General features: G+C 41.6%; 1 protein-coding gene across 2 annotated transcripts in view; it reads right to left on the bottom strand.

Annotated features, from left to right (window-relative positions):
• Positions 1–1,449: 1,449 nt before the first annotated feature.
• The window catches only part of cacna1eb (calcium channel, voltage-dependent, R type, alpha 1E subunit b), a 131,008-nt gene continuing 105,008 nt past the window's right edge, over positions 1,450–27,449 (bottom strand). For both annotated transcript variants that reach the window (XM_077242049.1, XM_077242050.1), the window contains 9 exons: positions 22,793–22,889; positions 22,510–22,615; positions 21,387–21,494; positions 14,592–14,692; positions 14,295–14,341; positions 10,527–10,632; positions 10,281–10,371; positions 9,761–9,906; positions 1,450–2,796 (listed from right to left, as the gene is read on the bottom strand). In XM_077242049.1, coding sequence (XP_077098164.1) covers positions 2,239–2,796; positions 9,761–9,906; positions 10,281–10,371; positions 10,527–10,632; positions 14,295–14,341; positions 14,592–14,692; positions 21,387–21,494; positions 22,510–22,615; positions 22,793–22,889 — 1,360 coding nt within the window. In that variant the 3' untranslated portion in view covers positions 1,450–2,238. The remainder of the gene's footprint in view (positions 2,797–9,760; positions 9,907–10,280; positions 10,372–10,526; positions 10,633–14,294; positions 14,342–14,591; positions 14,693–21,386; positions 21,495–22,509; positions 22,616–22,792; positions 22,890–27,449) is intronic.

Below are 27,449 nucleotides of genomic sequence, written 5' to 3'. Positions count from 1 at the left end.
ATGGCCTCGTTCACACTGCAGGGGCTTAATTCCGATTTTTTGAAAAAATCTTATTTTTTTGCAATGCCGTTCACATTTCGAATTAATTGCGACCTTTTGTGATCTCCTGTGTGAACGTGAACGTGAAATGACCCAGAAGTGACCCGCATGCGCAGAAGAGTACTCAACGGTCAACGACGTCACTTGTTGTTTGCGGAAGTAGCTAAACATGGCCTGAATAGAGCTGTCCCCCAAATATTAATTAAATCAGAAACCTTGCTTCCCTTCCATTGACTGGTCTCAGCATCGTCCGCCATAGTTGTTGTTTATCTTCTCATTCCCGCCCACTTCAACGCAGAATTATGACGTTTGTCGCATATCAAGGACGTGCGGGCTGGATACATGTGACCTGGCCGTTCAGATTGAAGTCGCATTTCAAAAGATCGGACACATATCGGATTTGGGCCACTATCCAAATGGCCTGGGTCACATTTGAAAAGATCGGATCTGTCTCGTTCAGACTGTCATGTCTATGTTACTGTCAGGTCTGTCAACCACTTGTAGTGGTTAATGCACATGTTGACATCACAGCTTGTGCATGGTGACCCCTTTTAACTCCAAGCAGGATATCCACTTTAGCATGAAGGTGTTTGACACAGGTTGACCATGTATGTTCTTAGATGGTCTCTTTCACCTCTCAAGTCAATGCCCTAAAAAATGTTGTGGCATGAGCACCAGGAGTTCGTTTTCATACCCTTTGTGATGAAAATTTCCAGAATACTGTCTTGGAGAGTGTTGGTTTTCATGTTGTCATGACTGGTCAAACTGCTCTCAATTACAGCAACAGGTCTGCCATCTGAAAAGTCTGATTGATGTTGCTATCTCCTGCAGCACATCAGCCAGGAAATAACCAAATGCAACTAACTTGTTTTGAAAACCCTTTTACCTCTACCAGCAATGCCAGCATTGTGACTGGTTTGGCCCAAATTCTCCATGTGAATATCAAAAGCTGTACTGCCCAGATTGGCTCACAAGATGGTGGCTGTCTGAAATCACCCCCAATTTGAGGGAACAGCCATCTGTTGTGGTGTCTGAAACCAGTGGATGCTATCGAGTGCACACATTCATTCCCATAAAGCATCACAATAACAAATGTACAACTGATGTACATTCAACAGCTAGAAAATACCCATAATGCATTTCAAAAGTAAAGTTGTTCAAACAGGTCAGTGACAACTTGACATCTGCTAGCTTGGTAATGGTAAAATTAGTAAAATATCTGAGTAATGGTGAGCTGGATTACTAAAAATAGCCTTTGCCAACCACTGCCTATCAACCAGTAGCCTAATACAATTTTACAAAATGGATAAGCTTGTTTTGGGGGGGAAATTATATTAGCAAGAGATTACATTGTTGAAAACTCAAATAAGAGAAATACTAACAAAAATCAAAAACAGCAGATAACTAAAACAGGGTAAAAAGACAATATTTTATTAGTTTAAACATACAGTTATACGGATGCTTATCCATTCAAATTCAGTAACAAAAATCCAAATTCCAAGTAGCCTGAAAGAAAGATTCAATATTACATATTTTTCAGAGAAGAAATCTTTTGTCTTTTAAAAACAATTCCTGAATTGACTGACATCAGATTTAACCTTTCCCCTTTCTCAGAACACCTGTATAAGACATTCGGCTAAACTAAATTTCAACATTTAATAATTAAAGCCTCATTGTTAAAAAGAAAATGCAAAAAGATTTTACAGCTATTTTAAAGAAACATGATTTTTTTCCATTTATTTTTGACATTGTTTCGTTAAATAGAGTACTTCATATTATGAACTGAACTTTGGAAGTCATGTTTCATTTCGTTGCGCTGGCCTATTCAATGTAGAAATTGAATTTAAACTTCAAACAAAGTATTTGCATTATTAAGAAATTTCAATAATGTGGCACAGAGATGAATTAGAAACAATGGAATTTTTGTAGAAAAAAAAGACATTAAATGTAAGAAACATTTAAGCGCTTTAAACCATCATCTCACTATCCCCAACTGTAAATAAAGCGCTTAATACCTGAATTGGGCCTTAAATGTAAATGCATGGGGTTGTTTTATAAATTCTGTTCCTCATTTCATTGAACACATTTAATTAGTATATCTATAAAACACTGCATGAATATTGTGAAGATCAGCATCCACCTTAGTGCTCTCCTCGAAATCTACATTTGTCCCGTTGTGTCTCTGTTCTACTAACCAATCTAGTATTTTTCGTCTTCTGCATCGCTGAGAGCTTCGCCGCCAGCGAGAGATACGCTCTGTGCCAATCTCTTCCGGAAGTGTCCGTTCGGCACCTGCCAGCCTACCCGTGACCTCGTGCGCATCGAGGCGCTGACCGTGTTCGCGCGGCCTAGGCTGGTGGCCACCGCTGCCTCAAAGGTGAGAGTTTCCATATGGGAAGCAGAATCCGGGCTGTGTTCTTCATCTTGTAGGTTAAGGAAGGATTCAGAAGGATAGCGGCGGGCGGATGAACTCAGATATTCACCCACTTCAAAACGGGGTCTTTCCTGTTGTCTCACTCTACCTTCCTGGTCTTCAGCGCCATCATCCCATAAAGCAGTGCTACAGCACCCTAACATCTGCTGGACGGTTGGGTCATCGTCGTCATCATCAGCTTGTGATGAAGGTTGCGTGTGTAACACTAAGGGTGAGTAGGAGATGTGAGGGCGTGAGCAGGTGGAGGTCTGGGACAGGCGACGCTTGCCACTCGGCGTGCTGGACTCTGAGGTGGAGGGAACGGGGCTTTCTGAGCTGTTTCCCTGAGGAGAAATCAGATGTCAAGTATTTAGGACTATGATCCAATTGATGTCACATTTGAAGATGTTTCCAGACCACTACAAGTTAAGAGATTGTAAGATGAACAATCAAACTTAAGATGGTAGATTCTAAAGTTCTTCTGATTGATTTGCGACCATGTTCCACCTATTTTTATGCAAATTTTGGGAAATCGCATAAAAAAATGCTGAATGTCATAAACGATTTTTTTTTTAAACGTGTGCTGTCATTTTTTTAAACATATTTATTACAGATATTTCCTGCCAATTTCCCAGGAAGTGCAGAGTTTGTTCTCTTGAACACATAGCATGGAAACATGCTTTATTCATTTTTATGCTATATTCCAGTTTTGCACATGTTAAATTCACAACTTTGGATGGAAACAGCTATTGCTCAGATTTGGATTTGGATCTTGGCTTATGGTCTCTGACAAAACCAAAACAGAAATAGCTACATGCAAAAAAAAAAAAAAAACTTAAATTTCGCTTGATTATTTGAGATCAAATTTGTACAAAAACTTACTGTAACCTTCAGGGGCCGTATTCACAAAGAATTTTATCTTACCACTAGGAGTGCTCCTAAATCGCACTAAAATATTTTAGCTAGGAGTTTTCTCTTAAAAGTTATTCACAACGCCTTTCAGACCTACTCTTAGTAAAGAAAAATGACAACTCCTAAACTAAGAGTGAGTCTTCGTTGCTATGGATGACGTCATTACTCATGCACGAGCTTGACTGAAGTGACCACCTTGATTGGCTGATGATTGTAACGCGGGAATGATTCCAAACACCTCCCCTATGATGATGAGTGACAGGTGACAGGTCTGAGAATGCGTGCGCTACACAAGTAGTGCGAAGGACGGAAGATGATGAATAACTGAATAAATAGCCTAAATGAATAAAGAGTAAGGAAAAACAAATAGCCTAGTAGCCTAATGAAACATATGGATTGATGCAATATCTTTGCAACATTATTGAATTAATCTGTCACTATGCCTCTGCCTACGTTTGCAAAGAGAAGAACATTTTAATTTGATTCACAATGAAATGTTACAATTAGTTTACATGCAGTGAGTAGTTTTGGTTGTTGTTGGTGGCGTTGTTGCATCCCTAGTTATGCCTACAATGCAAAATTGTTCCCTCGTGATTGGAAGCTCCTGTAGCCGCCGCATACGCATTTCAAAACATCGCAACGTGAAATGCCACAAAAAGCGGTTTGTGAATAGGTCTTAGTGAGTTAGGAGTCCTCTCGACTTCTTTTAAGCTGTCCCAGACTTAGGTGCTACTTTTAGGGCTAAAATGCTTCGTGAATTACTCTTAGTCAAAAAAATTAGGAGTCCTAAAGTTACGAGTGACACGCCCATTATTTTTAGGAGTTGCTCCTAAATTCGCCAGTTAGGAGCTACTTTTAGCCTTAAAATGTGTTGTGAATACGGCCCCAGAACTCAAAACTCCTTTTCGAAATGACAATTTAATATTGAGCATATTGAAACTAAAAGTTGTAAAAACCGCTTTTTCTATATTTCTACTGCTTACTTTTATACTCCCTTCTCTACCCTAATTATTAAGTGACAGAATCAGATTTTTGTGTGAGTGAAACAGACATGTAGGTTATTACGAGTCTCATCCACTCAAACTGATGAACCTACTAATCACACAAAAAGACTATTATTTCGGTTTCTTGAAATTGATGCTAAAAATTATGCAAATAATCATTATTTAAATGTTTATTCAACTGACAGTCCTGGGCCCATATTTGTGCAAAAAGTGTCTCCTAGCGGCCAAATTCTCAGAAAATTCTCAGAGTCATGACGTTTTCTTAGAATTTCCCCTAAAAGTGACACGAAAATCCCAGTTAATATAAAAGCTATTCCTCAAGATTCCTAGCGCTTAATAGGGCTCCTAAGGCGAGATCTGCTAAGAGCAGGGAAGAAGACTTTTAGTGGCTCAGGAGTTCCCCTAAGCAGCTGCACAAAATGGCCAACAGAGGAGGCAGGAGAGATGTCCTGCAAACACCGGATGACAGGGAATTATTGAGACGCTACAGACATTGATAAAAGCTGAGCCGTGTTACCCTCGTTAAGACCACACTGAGTTATAACGTTGCAATTTCTACTTCATTAAGGACAGCCCCTGTAGAAAGGCCATCTTGTTTTCAATGGGGTCCATATGGGAGTGAAAGTACAAAATATACCAGCTAGGATATTAATATGAGCAAATAAGACACAAATCATTATTTGAACAGGGTGTAATGAGCTTAAGTTTTCACATATTTTAGATTCTAATGTTAGGCTATAACCCCTACAGCTTACTATTCATTTTCCAGATATTTTCTTGAATGTGAAATATTATTTACAATTACAGTCTGCATAAGATTAGATTGTATACTTATGTTTATTGATTTGAGAGTACATCCTCTGCTCATTATCACCAAAAGTTCATTTTCATCAAACTTGTAGGATCAACCAATCACGGCTTTTGAAATGATGACTCATACCTAGCAACGGGGTCAACCACACCTCCTCACTAAGATAGGATTTTCCTTTCCCATTCCTTGCTCAGAGTTCACTGAAAATGTTCTGGAATCACTGAAAATCTAAAAGTCCATAAATACTTAGTTTAGTGACTCGGGGAAGAACATCACTGGTCAAAACCAGCTTGAATCCCTACTGAAGATCCATTACCCAACATCAGTGCCTGATCTCATTGATACTCTTGTGTCTTGTTCCTTTGCCTCTGATATTATGTTCAACAAGACATGGGAAATCTTTTGAACATGGATGTAGACCGTGCCGGTCCTAGACTTCTGGGGGCCCTAAGCAAAGCTTTGTGAGGGAGACCCTGCCAGTGCCTAAAATTAATCAGTAATGTTTCGATTAATTATTATTTTTCAAGCTTTTTATTTATACATCACATTAAAACAGCAAAATATATCTATTTACAGAATAAATATTTACACAAAATATAAAAATAACTGTAAACTATAAGAAATAAAACAATTAATCAATTAACAAGCCTAAACGACTGAACACATTAAACTTGTCACGATTAACAGCTGGAGTGCCCATGATAGCCACTAGAGGGTACTCCACCTCAGACTATTGCCTCATTCACAGACTCCATTACCCATAATCCATTAAACAGGCAAGAGGTCATAAACACAGAGTATGTAGTCCAAACAACACAGGCAAATAGGAAAGTCCAAGAACACAGGAACAACAGACAGAATGCTCAGAATTGCAGTAGTAACACTAAACAAGACAGTGCAGAATGAGTGAGTTAACCCAACACAATCTCATGAAAGTGCATATCTATACCACGAATGTTAATTCTCGTGCCAATTATACGCCAAAAATGTTTTTTGCTTGCATACGCTACGCACTGAAAACCCCTCGGTTAGGATTAGGGGTGGGGAGTGTGTGCGTATTACACACCATGAAGTGTGTATCATATGCATACAAAAACTATTGTTGGTGTATAAACGGCATGAGAAATAACATTTGTTGTATAGATACGCACTTTCATGAGATCGGGTTGGTGAACCTGGCTGTTATAGGGTGAGCTAATGAGGCTAATGAGATACAGCTGCAAACAATCATGGGAGATTTTGAAAAACTGAGCAATGGATTATGTGAAATGGAGTCCGTGAATGTGGCAATAGTCTGAGGTGGAGTACCCTCTGACTATCATGGGCACTCCAGCTGTTGATCGTGACAAAACTGGTAATGAGAACAAAGTAAAATGATATCCAAATCTTGGTTGACAGCTATATAAATGCTTTTTGATTGTTTCGTTCTGGCACCATCCCGCTGTCAGAAAAACTATAACACACGGCTGAAATGATTACTAATGAAATTAGCATGGTAAATGGAGTTTACTCAAGAAAGCGTAAACATGAAGGCTTTAGACTAATAAGCATTGTATTTAAAGCACTGACAGGAATATCACGACAGCTTGCACGACTGAACAAGAATGTGTTTATTTCTTATACATTAAAATACGTATAAGAACATTTTGATTATGCATGTGGACTTACACAAACTGAAAATTACATTGCATCAAAGGGAATTAACTAAACTGTGGACTAATATAGATTTTTTAAATGAATTCAGTGCATGGTTTGTCAAGGCTAAATAAGACTAACAATTTAAAATATAAATATACATATATTTTTCGTCTTCTTATGCTTCAAGTTCTTGCCGTTTTTTGTTTAATTTTTCTGCTGCACTGATAGCCATAGCCATATATGTCAAGACACATGTTAGTATGGAAAAATAAATTTTCCTCTAAAGTTGAATCCGCATATTACTGTTATGTTTACATTATAGTGATGCGCTACTTAAATCACCTTTGAGAGCAAGGGGGCCGGAGGACCTGCACAAACTTGCGTAGAGGGAGATGCTCACATTTAGGGTGTTTTCACACCTAATTCGTTTAAGCCCTCCAAACGCTCTCGGAGCGGTTCAGCGTGTATATGTGAAGCTTTGACCTGCTTCCACAGCGCATGATCCCTAAGGGATTGGGAATGTCTGGCAATTCCACCAAGTGGTTAAAACATATAATTTATATATATATATATAAATATAAAGATAATTTGATAAATACAAATAAAACCATTTGGTGAATTGCAGAATTACCGGAAGGTATTGGCACAGTTTCACCTGTAATAAGTCAGTCTGGTCACTAGGAACCTACCACAAGCTTTGGGACATGAACAAAAAAAACTTTATGTGAATTACAGTAGGCCTAATGTTTTTATAAAAAGCATTGTGTACTGTGCATACAGGGAGCTATTGGCACCATTTCACCTGTTGTGAGTCAGTCTGGTTAATAGAAACTACAACCTTTGAAACATGAAAAAATAAAAACTTTTAAAGACATTTATTGGAGATAAATAAATGGAGGGAGATATTGGAAAAATATCACCTGTAGTAAGTTAGTATACTACCAATACATTCAAGCTTTGGAATTTGAACATTTCTGTTTTTGAATGTTAAAAGAAATTTTAATTAATACAAATTATATGTTTTAACAACTTGGAGGAAATTGCAGAAATTGCTGTGGTAGCGCATCAAAGCATTCTATAAAAGCAGTATAAATGCATAATGCACGTAGGTGATTTTGAATTAATAAATGTCAATGTTCAAACTAATCGTGGCGTTGATATATTTTTTAGACTGCTGACTATACAACAGTGGCATGGAAACTAGCTTTACCGCGCTCCGGGAGCCCTCTAGTGGTCGGGACTTTATTTCGTTGTGTTGTGTTGTGCATTTTTCGTTGTGTTGCGATTTATTTCGTTGTGTTGTACATTTTCCGTTGTGTTGTGGATTCATTTCGTTGTGTTGTGAACTTATGTTTGCTTTTTAAATTTCGTTGTGTTGTGCACTACTGGGCCACCTTACAGACCCCCCTAAAAGGTCCCAAAAGCGAACCGTACTCAGACCACTTGTGGTTCGATTTCTTTGTGATATGTGAAAGCGTTGAGGTCCTGGTCCGCTTTGCGTTTCATTTCGACATGTGTACTGCATTTGAATAAATATCATAAACTATCGTGCTACAGTGCATCCTATATTTTGCAGTTCTGGCACCTCCGCACTCTACAGCTCGACATACTTTCACATCACATTTTAACTTCTGAGCTTGTACACCCGCAACGCGTGCTCACTAAAAGCCTAAAGCGTGTGAGTACTGAACTAAATTATCTTTCACGTCTTGGGGTAAAACTCTCAAAAACACATGAGGTAGACAGTAGGGAGAAAAGACACGATGCGTGTCTGTACCCGTGCTGCATGAGCTCTTAAAGTGACAGCAATCTAATATTATAAACAGGCTGCTGCTAGTCCTTATTGTTAATAAAACAAAAAAAAGAGAAAACTCACCGCTCTTCACTGAAAAACTTTAGTAGCTTAAATAAGAATCAATGTATAATTTACACAGTGAAATCTATGTGGTGTTTTATTTTTTACATTTGTTTATTCAATAGGCCTAAACCTGTGGCTGAAAAAAATTAGGCACTGTTTATTCAATTTGTATATATTGTTTCTGTATTTATAATGTGGATCTTTGTTTTTATTTTTAATAACAAAGATAAGATAATGAAATTATATTTTATAATTATAATTATATTATTATTTTGTTACCTTGTAAGGCTACATTTCCCTATTCTTAGTCTGACCGACATGTAAAGCAAACCAATTACAGTTCATTTTGTTCTGCTGCATGTTTAGAGGACATGGAAATGTAAAGTCAATTTGCCTACGATAACAGACCAGCGTACATCTAATAAATTATCTTTTCAAGAATGTTGTGCGAGTTTACTGCAACAATGGAGCTGCAAATTTCAAATAAAGACATACACGTCTCCTTGAAATCCTGTAGAATTCAACTAATTGGATGACAATTTCGAAATTCCCGAAGTGTTTCCCATTTTGTGTGCCAAATGCATCAGACGTTCAGCCAACGGTGCGTGGACGTGATGTCTGAGGCTGAGACTAGCTTTCGCATTACATTCATCTAATTTTTCATGGGTACTGTGCTCTGTTTCAGAATAAGCTGCCTGTTTGAAAGCTCCTTAAGAAAATCATATCTGTATGGACCTTGCTTTGTGCACATTGATACTGTCATGCTGGAGGGGAAATATGTTGCAGATGTTTATCAGTCTATCTGAAATTAAGTTGCAGTTTTTCATCAATTTCAGTAATTAAAAAATCAACTAGTTTTGGTCTGGATCTGTGTCTTGGAAGATTTGATCTTGACTCTAACTCTGATAGAAACCAGTTACCACATTTCAAACACATCTACCAGCTTTACCTTCATTTTATCTGGCCAGCAGGGGACAATATTTGTAGCATAGTGTTGATGACAACATTCTCGGAAATCTAAGGTTTTCCCTGTATTCTTGTTTCCATGTTTCTGGCTTTAAATCGTCTTTAAATCGTTTGTTTACCTGTCTGGTAACCCCATGTATGCGCTCCTCACTGGGAGAGCGGGAACGGGATTTTGAGTTGGAGTTATCTGGGGACAGTAAGAATCGTTGTTCTTTTGGTCGTCCCCGCACCTTTTCCATGTACTGTGTCTGGTCTGAGTGGGACACTGTAAATTGTAAGATAGATGTTATACATCACACAGCCAACACAGGTTAACTACAGCACTCAATAAGACTTAAAGCAAGGATTTTTGAATTCTGGTTATTCATTGGATTTGATATATGACACTGAATGTATTCTTATTAATGTGCTATTATACAGTATGTGCGAGAGATAAGTTAAATGGCTCATATCACGAGGTATGATATTTTCGAATGCACTCTCAGAACTTCCTCCTCGTCACCAACAGTGCTTGACGTACACTAATGCATTTTAAAAGCTCTTGTCTCTTGCATGGTGACTCATTGGTCAAGCGTTGGCTGGTGTATTCTGGAGTTATGCGGCGTCTTCTCACTCTACAAGGGAAATGCAGTAACCAACCTGCAGCTTTGTAGCTCTTGTGTCTGGTTCTGAATGCATGTTCAGGTGGGCGATCTTCCCCCCACACGCCATTCAACCCTGATTCATCAACCTGTGAATCAGCATAACATTAGTCAATATCTCGTCAGTTTATAAGTCCTTCACTCATTGTTCAGTATTTATTTTTTACAAGTTATAATACTATATGACACAGAATGTATCCCTGTCAACTATTTCTAGGAATAAGACAATTTTTTTTGTTGGTACCTGAGAGGCATCGTAGTCTTCACTGCTGTCTGTTCGCTGGGTCATGGGGTGCAATAACAGCTCCTGTGGTGAAATTGTGCTTAAAGCCACAAACCCTCCACTGGTCCTACAACACAGAACCACAGAATCTTTAATATTCACAGATTATAAGTACTCACAATAAGTCAATATGCAGTGCACATAACAGTATAGTTTATAGCTTGCTATTATAGGGCCCTTTGAAATCCATTTTATTTTTCCCAAATGATGTTATATTTTTTTTTCCAAATTTAATAAAAAAAAATTCCGGATTTCTTTTTTTCCTGGTTTAATTACATTTTAGTAATAAAAAAGCATGTCTAATTAATTGAATTCATAAAAACAACAATTAATTAATTTAAAATTGTTTTCCATTTCTATTAAATGATTTTTTTCTCTCAGAAATTCTGTTATCTATTTAAAATTTTCTGGCAATCAAATGAAGGCATAAAACATTAATTTAACTCTTTCCACGCCAGCATTTTTGATAATTTTCACAAAAGTTTCATGGCCCCCAGAATATTTTTATGTATGAATATATGAATATGTAATATATCAAAAGAAAGAACAGACCCTCTTCTTTTAAACAAACAAACAAAAAAAACCATTTTATTATAGCTTCATGCATTCCTCTTACATTAATACATGAATGTTGGTAAGTTTCATAAAAAAACATATTGAGCAAAAAACTGAGAAAATCTTGTTTTTTATCAAAGATTACATCCAGATCGGATTCAGAATGGTGATCAAAACAGAGATGGAGTAGATCGAGTCCATTAACACTCCCAAAGCTTCACAGTCCTACACCTCGTTACACGCTGCAAGCTTCGTACCCTTCCTATGTAGCTCAGATCCCGGTTCCTCACCTTGGGTCCCACCGTCCCGCTATAGGTGCGTGTTGCCAGCGCAGGATGCTAACGACAGACGCTTCCCTGACGGGCTGGGTTGTAGTATTAGATGGCCGTCCAGGCCAAGGGGTCTGCAGAAGCTTTCATCTCAATTGGCACATCAATTGCCTCGAATTGATGGCTGTATTTCTGACCCTGAAGTACTTCCTCCATCAGTTAAGGGGCTACAGTACAACACTACGGTAGTCGGCTAAATAAAATTGCCAAGGCGGACTGTGTTCACGCTGTATGAACAAACTAGCGCAACAGGTTCTGCTTTGGGCTCAGGACAAGTTCCTGTCCCTCAGGACGATTCACATTCCTGGAAGCACAAATATTTACTGGCCAGATGGGAGGTGACACACAGGGATTAGAAGCAACATCCCGGTGTAGTCAGTCAGATCTGGGAAAGATTTTACGATGGACCTCTTCGCTTCACAGGAAAGCGCAATGTCCACTTCACTTCTTGCTGACTCTTCCAGCCCCCCTGGGTTTGGACGCCATGGCCCATGCATGGTCCAGAAATGCCTTTGTGAATGAAGGAATGAGCCATTTATATAGCGCTTTACTATCGTATCAGGGGTCTCTCCTTCTCCACCACCAGTGTGCAGCATCCACTTGGATGATGCGATGGCAGCCACAGTACAGTGATGCCAGTGTACTCACGACACCAACTATTGGTGGAGAGGAGAGAGAGTTATCGAGCCAATTCAGTGGATGGGGATTATTATTAGGAGGCCATGATTGATAAAGGCCAATGGAGGGAATTTGGCCAGGACACCGGGGTTACACCCCTACTCTTTATGAGAAGTGCCATGGGATTTTTAATAAGCACAGAGAGTCAGAACCTCGGTTTAATGTCTCATCCGAAGGACTATATAGTGTTCCCGTCACTAAACTGTGGCATTAGGACCCATACAGACCACAAGATGAGCACCCCCTGCTGGCCTCATTATTACCCCCTCAAGCAGCAACCGCTTCCTAGTTTTCCCAGGAGGTCTCCCATCCAGGTATGAACTAGGCTTAACCCTGCTTAACTTCAATGGGCAACCAGTCTTGGGCTACAGGTGGATATGGCAGCTGGTTTATGCGTTTCCACCGATTGCTCTGCTCCCGGGAGTCCTGGCCAAGATCTGTCAACAAGGGTCTTGCCTCTTGCTGATAGTGCCTCGTTGGCCGATCAGAATTTGGTTCTTAGAAATAATATCCCTCCCCGATGGCTCTCTCTGGGCGATACCGAAAAGGAGGGACCTTCTGTCTCAGGTGCAGGGGACAACATTCTTTAGCTTTGGAACCTTCATGTTAAGCCCCTGAGGGGGACCGGCTAAGAGACGCTGAACTTCAAGCGGATGTAATACAGACTATTCTAAGTGCTAGGGCTCCCTCCACTAGAACAATGTACGCCCTTAAGTGGCACGTCTTTGAAAGTTGATGTACAGTACTATACATAATGCAGACCCAGTTCACTGCCAGAGTGTTTCAGTGCTGGAGTTTTGTTGCCGTCATTTTGTCTTACCATGCTCTGATTGATGGGATTTCAATGGCGAAACACCCTCTGATCGCCCACTTCATTCATGGAGATATGCGACAGTTACCACTTTTCAGGGTGAAAGTTCACCTCATGGGACTTAGCCATGGTCCTTGAGGGGCTAGGCGAAAACCCCTTTGAGCCACTAGAGTCAGCGCCGGTCAAGCTTCTGACTCTAAAAATGTTTTTCCTTACGGCTATCTCATCACTAAAGAGAATTGGGGATTTGCGTTCCATTTTCCAAAGTTCCATTTTCGACCGTGCATTCAGTCAAGTCAAGTCAAGTCATTCAGTCAAGTACTTGTGTCCAAACTGGACACAAGTAGAGTTTCTCCAAGCCTTCTGTCCTCCGGCGTAGGACAGGGGAGGACAGAAGGCTTGGAGAAACTCTACTTGTGTCCAGTTCATGCTATTCAGATTTACATCCACCGCACCAGCCAGTGGCGCAATTCAGAGCAGCTGTTCTTTTTTTATGGGGGCCGTAACCGGGGGCTGGCCACCACAAAGCAGACTGTTGGTAGGGCTCATTCTACCAGGTGGGTTGCATCCTTCAGGGCTTTAGCAAGAGCCGCCCCCTTGCAGCAAGTATGTGATCCTCTCCACACACATTTATTACATTCTATAGTTTGGATGTTCATGTTACTCCAGGCTCACATGTCCTTGAGTCGACATCCCAAACTTATGTCTGATGCCTTTCTTGTGTTTGTGCGCACACGCTAAACAACCATGAGGGGCCAGACACTTCCAGTGAGGTGAAGTTGGTATCCTCGTTCCCATAGCACTTAAATCAGTTCAGCATTGAGAGTAGCTTTTAAAAGAACGTCTCTGGTTAATTGACTGTAACCCTGTTCCCTGAAAAAGCGGGATCGAGATGCTGCGCGGCATTGTCGTACTGGGGGCGTGTTCAGGACGTTCTCGGTGTGTTTGCCACACATGTTCACAACCTCTCAAACAAAGTTGTTTTATGTTTTACCATAGCACTTAAATCAGCGCAGCTGATCTCGTTCCTGCTTTTTAAGGCAGTAGGCAGTGGTTTGAGTGAGTCTGTGGCCAGGGGAAGGCCTTACACATGCTCTTCCTATTATTATTATTAGATTATTCTAATTCCATTCATTGGCTATTTTATTTAAAAATGGATTTTGTTGTTATCATGAAACTGTTGGCTGACAATAAATCACATTTAACCAATCATATTTGTCAAATAATTTTTATCCCATGCATTGTAAAATGGTCCACTCACTTTGAAATTTCTGGCCTTGCCACTGGTATATCCTGATATGGTTAAATTGTAATTTATTTTAAACATAACACTTCTTTGAATCCAACAAAACTTACAGGGCTGATCCTGCGCTGTGAGATATCAGGGGCAGGGTGGAACTTCTCTGTAGAAAAGCGAAACATATTATTGTGAAATTATGAAAAAATGCAAAGCCTTTACGTACACACAAACTATACAAAACATCAAAATATGTTTAGATAAAAATTATGTATTCTAACAATCACTAAAATTTATCCTCTTGACCTTTGTCATCTCCTTTTTAAAAACTTACCAAAATAAGACAACATGATATGAAGAGTAATACAAATTTGCCTAAATGTCTAAATAATAATTATAAAGTCATGTCATCATACCTGGGCCTCTATCTGTAGCCTCAGCTTCTTCGCTTTGCTCTGCTTAAAGTAATCCATGATCATCATAGAAGCATAGATCTTTCCAACGGTCATGTCTGTGTCTGAAGATACACACACACACACACACACACACACACACACACACACACACACACACACACACACACACACACACACACACACACACACACACACACACACACACACACACACACCTCTAGATTGTCATTATGACATTACAAAAGATTAATTTACATCAACCAAACCAACCTTTTAACAGATAAGCCAGTTCCCTTTCATAGTCACTACAAGTTCTGTCGTGACGATGAATGGGGTTTCGCTTAGAAAGCGTATCAACTTTGAGTATTACAAAATGAGCCAATGGCAAAGAAATGCCATGGGTCTGCGGGATTTGCATGGCATAACTCTGCCCCACCTTGTGGGTATAAAAAGTGGACGCCGGCAACATGCAGATATGTTTTCGCTTCGGATCCAAGTTTATTCTACACTTCACAGCCAACTCTGAGTATTCTCTCAACTTCCTCTTCGAGACGAGCGACTCTCCGGTGTTGGTGTGACGGTGATTCCAGCGAGTTCACATTGCCTGCTGATCTGCGCAGTGGTCTGCCAGTGAATGTGTTTCTCCCTGCTTGCTTCAGCATCCGCAGAGTTTTTCCTCTCACAAAAGAGCTTGCATGCAGCACATCTTTAAAGATGCCTCGCCCGTGCACTTGTGTGGAACATATCGCCGACGATTCGTCCTCGGCCCACACCCCCCTCTTTAGTGTCGCAACCTGCGAGCATTCAATTGCCACTGATGGGCCCATCTTCGGATGTCCTTTGGCGCTCCAGAAGAAGATGCTATGTACATCGCAGCATCATAAGGTGGGCATAAGGTGAGTCTTCGGGAAGTGAAGATTCGGCTGTGCTGTCACCTTCGGGTGTCCCAGCATTGCCCGAGTCAGATCCCAAGATGACGGCCATGCTTTCCCGGGTCGCCGCGAGCAATGGGATTGAGTGAAACCCTCCACCCTGGATAATTGATTGGTTACGGCTGGATGATTGGTATTTGGGTGTGGCCGCCGATCCCCGTCGGCGTCCTACCCCAAAACCTTTCTTCTCGGACGTGCATGAGGAGGTCTCGAGGTCCTGGAAGGTACCCTTGTCTTCCTGTGATCGCTCGACGGCATTCTCCGCCTTTCCTCCCCTCGACGGGGCTGCTGCTCAGGGGTATACTGGGGTTCCCTCGGTTGAACGTTCTGTTGCGATGAAAGTTTGTCCTCAGAATGCTTCTTCTCGCAGTGACCCTAAGCACCCATCCAAACCCTGTAGGTTTTCGTCTACTCTGGTGGCGAAATCCTATAGAACGACGGGACGGGCAGCCGCCTCACTGCATGCCATGGTCATTCTGCAGGTCCAGCAGGCCCTGCGTGCCGCCACTGACCTCGCTCTCCAGTCGACGAAAGTGCGTCACGGAGGTCACCTACGGCTGAACCTGGCAGATATGCGGGATGCCGAGCGGACCCGTCTCCTCGACACCCCCATATCCCAGGCCGGCCTCTTCGGCGGCTCGGTTGAGGACTTTGCCCAACAGTTCTCAACCGCCCAGAAGCAGACTGAGGGGATAAAACATATTCTGCCCCGACGGCCTGCTGCTGCCCCCACCCAGCCGTCGGCACAGAACCCTTAGCCTGCTCGCCGCTGAGGGTGCCCTCCCACGGCTCCTGCACGGCCCCAGTAGCATTCTCAGCCCGGGACGCGTTGTGGAGGAAGCCGCAGGAAGGCGCCCCAGCCCTATCCGGCCCCACACCCCGCTAAACGCCAGGCTAAGCGGCGCCCCTGAGACGGTCTCCTCAGAATGGCAATCCGTTATTGTAAGGAGATGGTAGCAGGACCACTCCTTCCCTCGGTGGAGGGCCGGGGGAGAATCTTTTGTTCTCCACTCCCCACTGCTCACCCACAGATGGGCAGCACCCTAATGTGGTTAAAGAAAGAACTGACATATCTATCTCTGAGCACACGGAGTTCTCGGATGACAGTGCGTGCCGCCCACGGGCCTCGCCACTCTCATCCCTCTCTGTCACAGAGTTCTCAGACGACAGTGTGCACCACCAGTGCATGTGAGCCTGGCAGAGCAGGCCCCCGCGGAATGCTGGTCCTTCCCTGGCCTCCTCTGTCAGGACACGGCTAATGACCATGCCCCCACACCGGGCCGATATGCCACCCATGTCCAGGCCAGTCATTCTGCTTCGCTGCACCACCGAGGGGACGTCTGTTGTTCGCATGACCCTGCTGGCACTGTCTTTGGAAGCCTGGCTAGAGCTTCCCAACCTGTCCCGCTGGGTCGCCCGAACTATCAGCCTCGGCTGTGCGATTCAGTTCGCACGGTCTCCTCCCCGCTTCAGGGGAGTCCGCTTCACTATGGTCGGTGGCAATGCCCCTGTCATGAGAGCGGAGGTCGCCACCCTACTGGCGAAGGGTGCAATCAACAAAATGAGGTCCGGCGTCTTAAACACCCTACTTCATTGTCCCAAAGAAATCTGGTGGGTTACGACCAATCCTGGACCAGCGTGTCTTGAACCGCTCCCTTCACAGGCTGCCGTTCAAGATCCTCATGGCCAAACGCATTTTCAAATGTGTGCCGCCACAGGATTGGTTTGCAGCGATCGACCTGAAGGATGCCTTCTTCCATGTCTCCATTCTTCCTCGACACAGACCGTTTCTTCGGTTTGCTTTCGATGGGCAGGCATATCAGTACCCGGTTCTCCCATTCGGGCTAGCCCTGTCTCCTCGCGTCTTCACGAAGGTCATCGAGGCAGCCCTTGTTCCTCTACGGGAACACGGGGTTCGCATCCTGAACTATCTCGACGACTGGCTAATCCTAGCTCACTCTCGAGAGCAGGTTTGCGAACACAGGGACCTAGTGCTTCGGCACATAGTTCGTCTGGGCCTTAGTCAACTGGGAGAAGAGCAAACTTTGCCCCGTGCAGAGGATCTCTTTTCTCGGTATGGAAATCGACTCGGTCGCCATTTCCGTGCAGTTTACGAGCGAGCGCGTGCAGTCACTGCTGACCTGCCTGAGACAGTTTGAGGGCAAGAATGCGATTCCACTGAAGTTATTTCAGAGGCTCCTGGGGCATATGGCATCCACAGTCGCAGCAACGCCGCTCGGATTGCTTCATATGAGATCGCTTCAGCTTTGGCTTCGCTACTGAGCCCTGAGGTGGGGATGGCAACAAGACACGCTCCGAGTACCAGTTACTCCGACCTGTCATCAGACCTTCACCCCGTGGACGAACCTCAGCTTACTACGGGCCGGAGTGCCCTTAGAACGAGTTTCCAGGCATGTTGATGTCTCAACAGATGGCTCCACCACGGGCTGGGGTGCCATGTGCAATGGACATGCCGCCGTGGGCTCCTGGACAGGACCCAAGCGCCTTTGGCATGTCAATTGCCTCGAGTTGCTGGCAGTACGCCTTGCTCTGCTCCGCTTTCTGGCGTTGCTCAAGAACCAACACGTACTAGTTCACTCAGACAATACCGCGACAGTATCGTACATCAACCGTCAAGGTGGTCTACGCTCCCGCCGTATGTCGCAACTCGCCTGGCACCTCCTCTTATGGAGTCAGAAATGCAGCTGTCGAGCTCTATCAATTTTAGCCCCTTCCTGGAAAATGGTGACTCCATCCCCAGTCGGTTCAGCTGATTTGGGATCAGTTCGGGGATGCACAGGTAGACCTGTTTGCCTCCCACTATTCGTCCCATTGCGACCTGTTTTACTCCCTGACCGGGGGCACGCTCGGCACAGATGCAGTGGCGCACAGCTGACCGCAGTGCCTCCGCAAATATGCATTTCCCCCAGTGAGCCGTCTTGCACAGACCCTGTGCAAGATCAGGGAAGACGAGGAGGCACCCTATGGCACCCCAGTCCCGGTCTTTGGAACCTCCACGTTTGGCTCCTGGATGGAACAAGGCAGGTTTGAGTACCCTACCACCAGCGGTGGTGGCTACCATCACTTCCGCTATAGCATCATCCACGAGACATGCCTATGCGTTGAAGTGGAACCTCTTCGTCAACTGGTGCTCTTCTCACCGAGAAGACCCCAGAAAATTCCCGATCAGTGTCGTGCTTTCCTTCCTTCAAGACGGGTTGGAGCGAAGGCTGTCTTCCTCCACCCTGAAAGGGTATATTGCCGCTATCGCTGCACATCACGACACAGTCGAAGGTAAGTCCGTGGGAAAGCATGACCTGATGATCAGGTTCCTGAGAGGAGCGAGGAGACTCAATCCTCCTCGCCCCCCTCTCGTTCCCTCTTGGGACCTCTCAGTGGTTTTAACTGCCCTGCAGAGTGCTCCCTTTGAGCCTTTGCAATCAGTGGAGCTTAAGTTCCTGTCAGTTAAGACAGCACTCCTGGTTGCATTGGCCTCCATTAAGAGGGTAGGGGACCTGCACGCATTTTCCGTTGACGAAGCGTGCCTGGAATTCGGGCCGGCCTTTTCTCACATGATCCTGAGACCCCGGCCTGGATATGTGCCCAAGGTTCCCACCACTCCCTTTTGAGATCAGGTGGTGAACCTGCAAGTGCTGCCCCTGGAGGAGGCAGACTCAGCCTTGGCACTGCTCTGTCCAGTACGCGCCCTCTGTGCCTACGTAGACAGAACGCGGTGTTTACGTACGCGGTGTCGCATTCCACGGACTGGATACGTGCAATATTTTCCGCAGGTGAGCTTCCCCGACAAGCCCTGAGTTCCTCCAGCATTGTTGACGTCAAACGCCAGAGTTATGCCACCGGCAGCTTTTGCGTTGGCCAGATGCCGCCATGTGCATGGTTCCCCTCTCTGGACGACCCCCACATGTGTATTTCCACTGTAAGCCTCTATGAGCATATGTCTTTCCCTTGGCAAGCCACCTTGCCACCCCTGGGGTTGAAACATTCCACCCTGCGGGCTGGACACCCTAGTGTTTTTCCATATGCAGTCCCTTCCCGGGTCATATGTGTATTCTTAAGTCCCCCCCCCCCCCCCCCCCCCCTCCTCTTCGAGTTGGCACTGACTGCATATTTCCACTGAGATATGCTTCCCAGTGTACCTTGGTATTCCTGTGTAGAGTAGGACTCCTTCGTCCGTGCTAGTCTCACGATAGGGACCTCAGACTTACGCAGGGCACTGGAAGACAGCCCAGAAGGTGGCGTGATTAGACTGGAACCCCATTCGTCGTCACAACAGAACTCGTAGTAACTACGAAAGGGAATGTCTTGGTTACGTATGTAACCCTCATTCCCTTTGTAGGGAACGGAGACAATCCGTCTTCCTGCCACTGTACCGCTGGTAACGCCTGAGTTCAGTCTTGGCTCCTCAGCGAAGAAACATATCTGCATGTTGCCGGCATCCTCATTTTATACCCACGAGGTGGGGCGGAGTTACGCCATGAAAATTCCGCAGACCCATGGCATTTCTTTGCCATTGGCTCGTTTTGTAATACTGGAAGTGTATAGGCTTTCTAAGCGAAACCCCATTCGTCGTCAAAACGGAATGTCTCTGTTCCCTACTCAGGGAACGAGGGTTACATACCTAACCAAGATGTTTCATGCTCATGACACTGTTTTAAAATGGAAAGGTGACATGTAATTCTTCTATATGAAAGTATATCTGCTCCTAGTTTGGTAACAGGTTGTGAACAAGGTGGTTCTGGGCACGAATGCAGAAAGACATTAATTATTCAGCCATTTTAAAAAACTAAACAGAATGCTGGCACATCAGAAGGCACATAAATCATGGCAGCTGGCAAATAAAGGAAGTCTGAAGACTCTGACTCCAAGGTTTCAAAAGCTGGAGATGATAATTTTTAGTGGGGGCAGAGCAATAACCTTGTATGCAGCACTCTGTCATGTTGCACAGCTGAGTTTTTTTATTTTATATATAAAAAAAAGGAATCCATTACTGGAGACAAACCTAGCGGAGTGCAATAAGACCTTTCAAACAAAAGATAGAAGGTAGTCCAAGATGGTTAAGACCCAATCTGGAGAATACCAGCTAAAGACCAAGTACACAACTCTGAACAAGTCAGATCCTCATTTATACTCTGTGTTTATACTGTTTGTCAAGTTCTTTTTGTGATTTCTTTAGGAACGTTTGAATGCATGTCTGACTCCATCCATGCTCTAGGTTTATTTTGCAGCAATACCCTTGCATCCTCTCCTTTTGATCATCTGAAGTCGGTTAGCTTGCACACTCTCCTTAAAGACTGTGCAGCTACTGATGTTAATTTCTGTGAAGGATGGTCTGCAGTTTCTATTTAAAAGAGACCCCATTTGTATTTCTAGCTCTGACTGATTTTAAATTGTAATTTTTGCCACCCCTAAAATAGTCATGCTATAAACATTACCTGAGCAGTGGAATAAAAGACAATATAAAACCGTGCTCATTCAGGGACGTGCATTTCTTGTGTGAATGAAGAACATAATGCGTTTAAAATGCATATATACACGGTTCAGTTGAACGATAACAGTTGCCCTCTTTAATGCAGTTAAACTGAATGTATGAAGCAAACTGTTTGTTGAAAAAATCCACAGTTTAACAACAACATTGAAATTGGAGTGCAGTTAATCTGTCAATCAATTGCGCCTGATAGTTGTGTAATAACAATAACAGATGTATGTGTGTGTATGTGTGTACCCCCCCCCCCCTCCACCACCACCACCATCCCCCACTCTCTGACCCTCCTGAAGTCCATTGTATAATTCGCAACCCGAGTACAACTTCTATTACTATTTCACTTTTACATCTGAGTCTCACCTTTGTTGATGGGTACCAGCAGATCCAGAGTCTTTTGGGACAGGTGTGGCCATGTGAAACTTATCTCCTTCTGCAATTCCATGTCCAACTGTAGCCGGTCCTCGCCCCCTGATCGGAAACATGTGGTCTCAAATAAGAGATTAATATAATAGATTATTGAAAAACTTTTGAGAACCCTCATAGACTGTATCCTCATTAAATATACAGGTAAATTAAATCTTTCGGTCACTTATGTAGTGCTGGGATTTCTTCCCTATTCCTAATCTGATTAGCTGTTTTATGCCAGACTGTTGTCTGCAAGAGACGCAGCCTTTTCTCTTGTCAGCATTTTTTTGTTTGTTTTCCTTTTGTTTTCCTTGTCTGCTCACTTTATCCACTGAATCCAGCCTGCCCTCTAGACTGTTTGCCTGTCTGCCTGTTCTCCTGGCTCCAACCCTGGACCGTTTATCCATCTCTCTCATTCTCCACGGACTAGCCTGCTGGTTTGCCACTGATATAGATTACGATACTTCTGTGGTGTTATCTTGTCATTTTGGAGAAATTTCACTTTCATTTTATGTAAAAGAGTGGCCAGGATATTCTTCAAATATTCTAGTGTTTGACGCATGTCATTCAGCCCCCTTGTTTAGTGGGAGTCTCAATCGCAAAATCCTTCCAGTGTGCATTGCAATGTTAGCACAAGGGTGGGAATCTTTAGGCACCTCACGATCCAATCCAAATCCAATTATGGAAGTCACAATCCAATTCCAAAATGATTTTTGATTAAATTTTTTTTCTTTGTATTAATTTATTTGCCGAACTTAAATCTTAAATTTATTTGTACATTTAATATGGAATTATATATATAATTTTAAACAATTCCAATTAAAAAATTTGATTAAACTTTTACAACAATGGTGCCAATTTATAGCGCAAATGTGTTGTCATATTGCCGGAAATAGTCATCAGTGTACCAATGTATAGTGAGACAGGGTCCTTACCAGTGCCCGAATTTGCCCACACCTAGGAAACGGGTTGAGATGCACCCATACAGGTGTGGAATAGTATGAGTGTGAGTAACGGATGACAAAATTCACATTTTTGGGAATACTATACTTTTTAAGCATAAATTCACAGTTCTGACCTCTAGCAATTTTTATCTCCAGTGCAGTGCGGATCAGAGACATCAGTGTGGATGTGAAGTGAACCGTCATGTCCTCATCAACTGGCATATTCATCAGCACCAGTCTCTGCCAATAGCAACACAGCATGGTTGCAAATGTTAATGATCTAAAATGCTCAGATATTTAAGTTTTTTTTAAGTATGCATCCTTAAATATAATTTGTTTTTCTCTATATTTCAGTAGCACTCAGCGACTACAACAATTAAACAATGCAATGCATTTGTCAAGATAAAACTTTTCTACCTTGTAGGCAACTTTGGCAGGGCATTTCTTTCCCAGTCCAAGAGGTGGAGACATGTGGGTTAGCATCTCATACATGGCAGTGTAGTGAATACGGCCACTGGAGGGTAATAAAGCAGAGTTAATTAATGTGAGAATCAAATTTTTAATGTTTTGCATTTTATGTTTTGCATTTAATTTATAGAATGAAGAAACATTGTACATTGTTTCCTCAAAAATTCTAAATGTAAACACCTATATTCATTAAACACATTTTATGATTAAAAACAGGTTTGTCATTCATTTCTCCATAATGAAATTAACTGTCTTTACCAGTAAATCACTGAATCATACATTCATTTAAAAACACTGATTAATTCAGGAACAAAACACCACTGCTGTGTGTTACCAACCCTGCTCTTGGAGAGATTTGTTCTAATATCTAATGCACCAACAATTTTATCACTAAACATTTTATGAGTTTAAAGTAATCTTGAACCTTGTGTCATAAAGCCCTTCAGTTTCTCTTGCTGAAAAGAAACCAATGCTGCCACCACCATATATGACTGTGTGGATGGTGAAGCTGTGTTTTGGACCCTGTTCATTTGGTGCGAAACACAGCACTTTGTTTTCAGGCCAAAGAGCTCAGCATTACTATTACAAGATCATACATTTCTCCTCTTATACTGTAAAACTTCAGGAATTTGTTAATTTCAGCCAATGCTACATATGAAGTTATATGAGTTCATGGACACTAATGCGATCATTATGAAAGTGGAATATGAGGGGTATGTTTACAGCAATAGAAAATTAATATTTGTATACACAATAAAAAAAAGTATACTGTTCTGATTTTTTTCATTAAAACACATCATGTATCTAAAATGCACAACAAAAGCTGCAGCAAAATAACGTCTCTACCCTGTCACTGTTTTATAGCCTTCCACAAAAAAATCCCACAAATATCCATAGAAACCGAATACACTCTTAACATTAATGCTTATTCAAAGCACTTTCAGTTTTTTATTATTTGTACACCTGTATCTTTGCAGAATATCAAGAGGAACAAACTTTTTCCTATACTAGGGATGTGCCTATATAATTGCGATCATTGCGAATTGCAAAATCATTAAAATACAATTTTTCATCACCATGTACTTTTTGGAGCTCCATAGAATGTGTCATTTCCTTTGACATCCCTACTATATACCCAGTTTTATACTCTTCTATTGCCACTAATACGGCTGTCCTTAATATCTTTATTGCCTTTAGCATCATTAAACAAATACAATATCAATCAACATTTTGGCAGCCTATAATAATAGTAAAATAAAATAAAATGCAAATAAATAAATAAATATACAAGTAATGAACACAAAGTAATGAATACAAAAATAAACTGAAACGACAAATGAAAAAAAAAACTAAATTAGTTCAAAACTACAGTAACTACAGTGTTGTTACAGTACAGTACTGTAAAATGAATGAATTCCTTCTTCTTACTGTACTATTATAAGAAAGTGAACTTAAACTCAGTAAGTAAACTTCTTCAAAATCAGTAAACTCAGCTATGGCAATTTTTTTGACATGAAAGGTTATTACATTTATTACCTTCAATTGCCCGTGGTGTATGGTGTAGAGAAATTCACATTAAACTGAAACCATCAGAACAAGACAACAACAAAAGGCTGGCTATCTGTCGTTACCCATCAATGACTAGCTAGTAGGCAAGCTGCAACAAAGTTCAAGTCTCTGACTGTAAACACAAACTTGAAGACACCTACATAGTAGTTAACTCTAAGACTTGATTAATCAATAAAAAAAAAATTCTCAAGTTGACAACTTCAAATTAGGGCTGCAACGACTACTCAATAATGAAAACAATCAATCAGTCAACAATGTTTTTATTATTCATTTGTCAAGTCTTATTGATGAGCATGCTGAACCTTTGTCAGTATCGATGTTTCCATCCAAAGTCGCGAATTTAACTTATGCGCAAAATTGTGATGAAAACTGTGATGAAATTGGTCTGCTGGTTAGTCCAGTTATCCCATAAAATCCTCCGTTAAGGCAGGGAATCGAGGGATTTATTTGGTAAATGTGTTTCCATCGTAGTTTAAGCCCATGTCTTCCTATCAGATAAAAAATGTATCTGCCTCAATTTAGTGCATACATTTTTTTATGTGCATTCTTAGAATTTATTTGCAATATTGCAAGATGCTTGTAAGTGGATAGAAATATACTTGATGTGCTTTGCATTGAAAACACGTCTCTATGAAAAAAAGTTAGAAAAATTACCAAAGCGTCCTAAAAAATATATTTTTATATGTAAAAGATGATTTTCAAGGTCAAGTGATTGTTTAGAGTCAGCCAGACGAAACGTAACTGAGAAAAGAAGCTAAATAATTAATTTATTAGAATATGTATTGCTGGACAAAGAGTAATAAGGGTGTCAAGCCACCTTTATAGTGCTTTATAAAATAGATATTGTTTCACAGCAGCTTTGCAGGAATAAACAGGAAAATAATGATTAAATTATGCCAACAAAGTTCAATGTGCTGTAAAGCAGCTCTAAAAAGAAAATAGTGTCATTGTTCAGCTGTGGTCAGTTCAGTGTTGATTCAGTTTCATTCAATAACTGTGTGAAGCTGAAATTAATTCAATTCAGATATAAAACAGCTCTGTAGAAAACAATTTGGATGTGCTGGAGGAGATTTTACAGACAGCTGGACTCTTGCATTGTCAATACAAGATCTTGACCAAACATTGATGCACCTCTTAAATGAAAATAACACCACAAACATTTATTTTAAAAGAAAATGAAATAATTACATTGTCATACATATCCATACCCTTAACTCAGTACTTAGTTTAAGCACATTTACAGCCTCAAGTCTTTTTGGGTATGATGCGACAAGCTTTGCATTGCATTATCACAGTCCTTTAGGTGTTTTTTGCTAATTCCAAGTGTTGCAGTGATGTAGGAAGAGTCCTGTTTGTTCAGAACTTTTTCCATTAAGGATTATGGAGGCTACCTACTTCTGTGAACCTTCAATGCAGGAGAATTTCTTTTGTAGTCATCTCCAGATTTGTGTATTGACACAATCCTGTGCTTGAGCTCTGCAAGACATTCCTTTGACCTGATGGCTTGGTTTTTGCTCTTATATGTACTTTATGGCGCTTTTCCACTGCATGGTATGGCTCAGCTCGCTTAACGGCAGCGGAAAATCAAACCGAGTCAAAGTATAGTTACGCTTCAAAGTGGGTGGGATTATAGACTGATCGTTATAGTTGTGTCAAATCCAAATGATGCGAATCCAATGATGCAGGTAGTGATGATTCTCTCTGACCAATCAGTGATCTGCATTGTTTACACGTTACATTTTAGTATTGGTATGGCTCGCTTGGAACCTCAACTGAGGTGGTACTAAAAAAAGTAACAGGTACTAGGTACTGTACACACTAGAAACCCCCCAAAAGAGAACCGTACCGAACCACACCATGCAGTGGAAAAGGGCCATTAGCTGTTATTAATAGGTGTGTGCCTTTCCAAATCATGTCCATTCAATTGAATTTGCCACAGGGTAACTCAAGTCAACGTTTAGAAACATTTCAAAGATGATCCAGTGAAATTAGAAAGCCCCTGAGCTAAATTTCAAGTGTCCCAGATAAGGGTATGAATACTTATGCAATGTAATTATTTCAGTTTCTTATTTTTCATAAATTTGCAAAGTTATCACAAATCTGTTTTTCATCAGTGTAGAATGATGTGAAACAAATTAAGGGGTACAAATACTTTTGCAAGGCACTGTATTGGTGTCCAAACCACTTTTAATGCTCAAGCTCTTTTAAGCAGGATGGATTCTGATTGACTGTCAACGTTTTTATTGTTAATCAGCTGAGAAAAAAATGGTTCTGAAAGTGATTCCAATGATATTGTTTATCTATGTCACTATTATTACAGTTGTGGTGTGGACTCTACTTTTCTTTTCTTTTTAGAACGATTTTTAAAATGATATCTTTATCGCTATTGTTATCGTCCTTGGTGTAAATGGAGCTTAAGCTCTGAAAACAAATTCCGTCAGACAGATACGCAGCACACTAGGTCAGTTTAGATTGAGTTTAGTTTAAACACGTTTCTGCATAACATTCTAGTTCTTACCAGAGATGTTATCTTATCTTCCCTTTTCCACATAATGTACTGTATAGCATAGCCAACATTCATAGATGTATAGTTTTGATAGCCCTCAGTCTGCAGTTGGAAGGAAACATAAGGCAGGAGGCCGAATAAAGTGTTTAAAATAAATATGGATAAAAATATCCAATTTCTTTTGTCCAATAATCAAACAAACAATAAAAAATCCTTAGTTGCAGCCCTAACATTAATACACGTTGTTTGATACATGCTAACACCACAAAGAAGGATGTTAGGGTAGGCACGTACAAACCCACCTTTCTTTGAACAATCGAGGCCCTGTCTTCCTTAATGCGCCTTTTCATCTGACATGACATCATCCTTCCCTTGAAAGCCTGTAAACAGAAGGATGTGGCCTTCAGCTTTACTTACAGGGGACACCTATTTGCTCAAAGTCATCCACTGGCTTCGCTAATTTTGAGAAATTCCATCTAAATACCAGTCTTGGAGAATGCAACTTTAACTGCAAGATCTTCTTTCATTAGC

This window comes from Siphateles boraxobius, unplaced genomic scaffold (assembly GCF_051911475.1).
Source record: "Siphateles boraxobius isolate OS27281-9 unplaced genomic scaffold, OSU_SipBor_1 25, whole genome shotgun sequence".
NCBI classification, from domain to species: Eukaryota; Metazoa; Chordata; class Actinopteri; order Cypriniformes; family Leuciscidae; genus Siphateles; species Siphateles boraxobius.
Note: the sequence above shows the minus strand (reverse complement) of the source record. Positions and strands in the feature narration are given on the sequence as shown.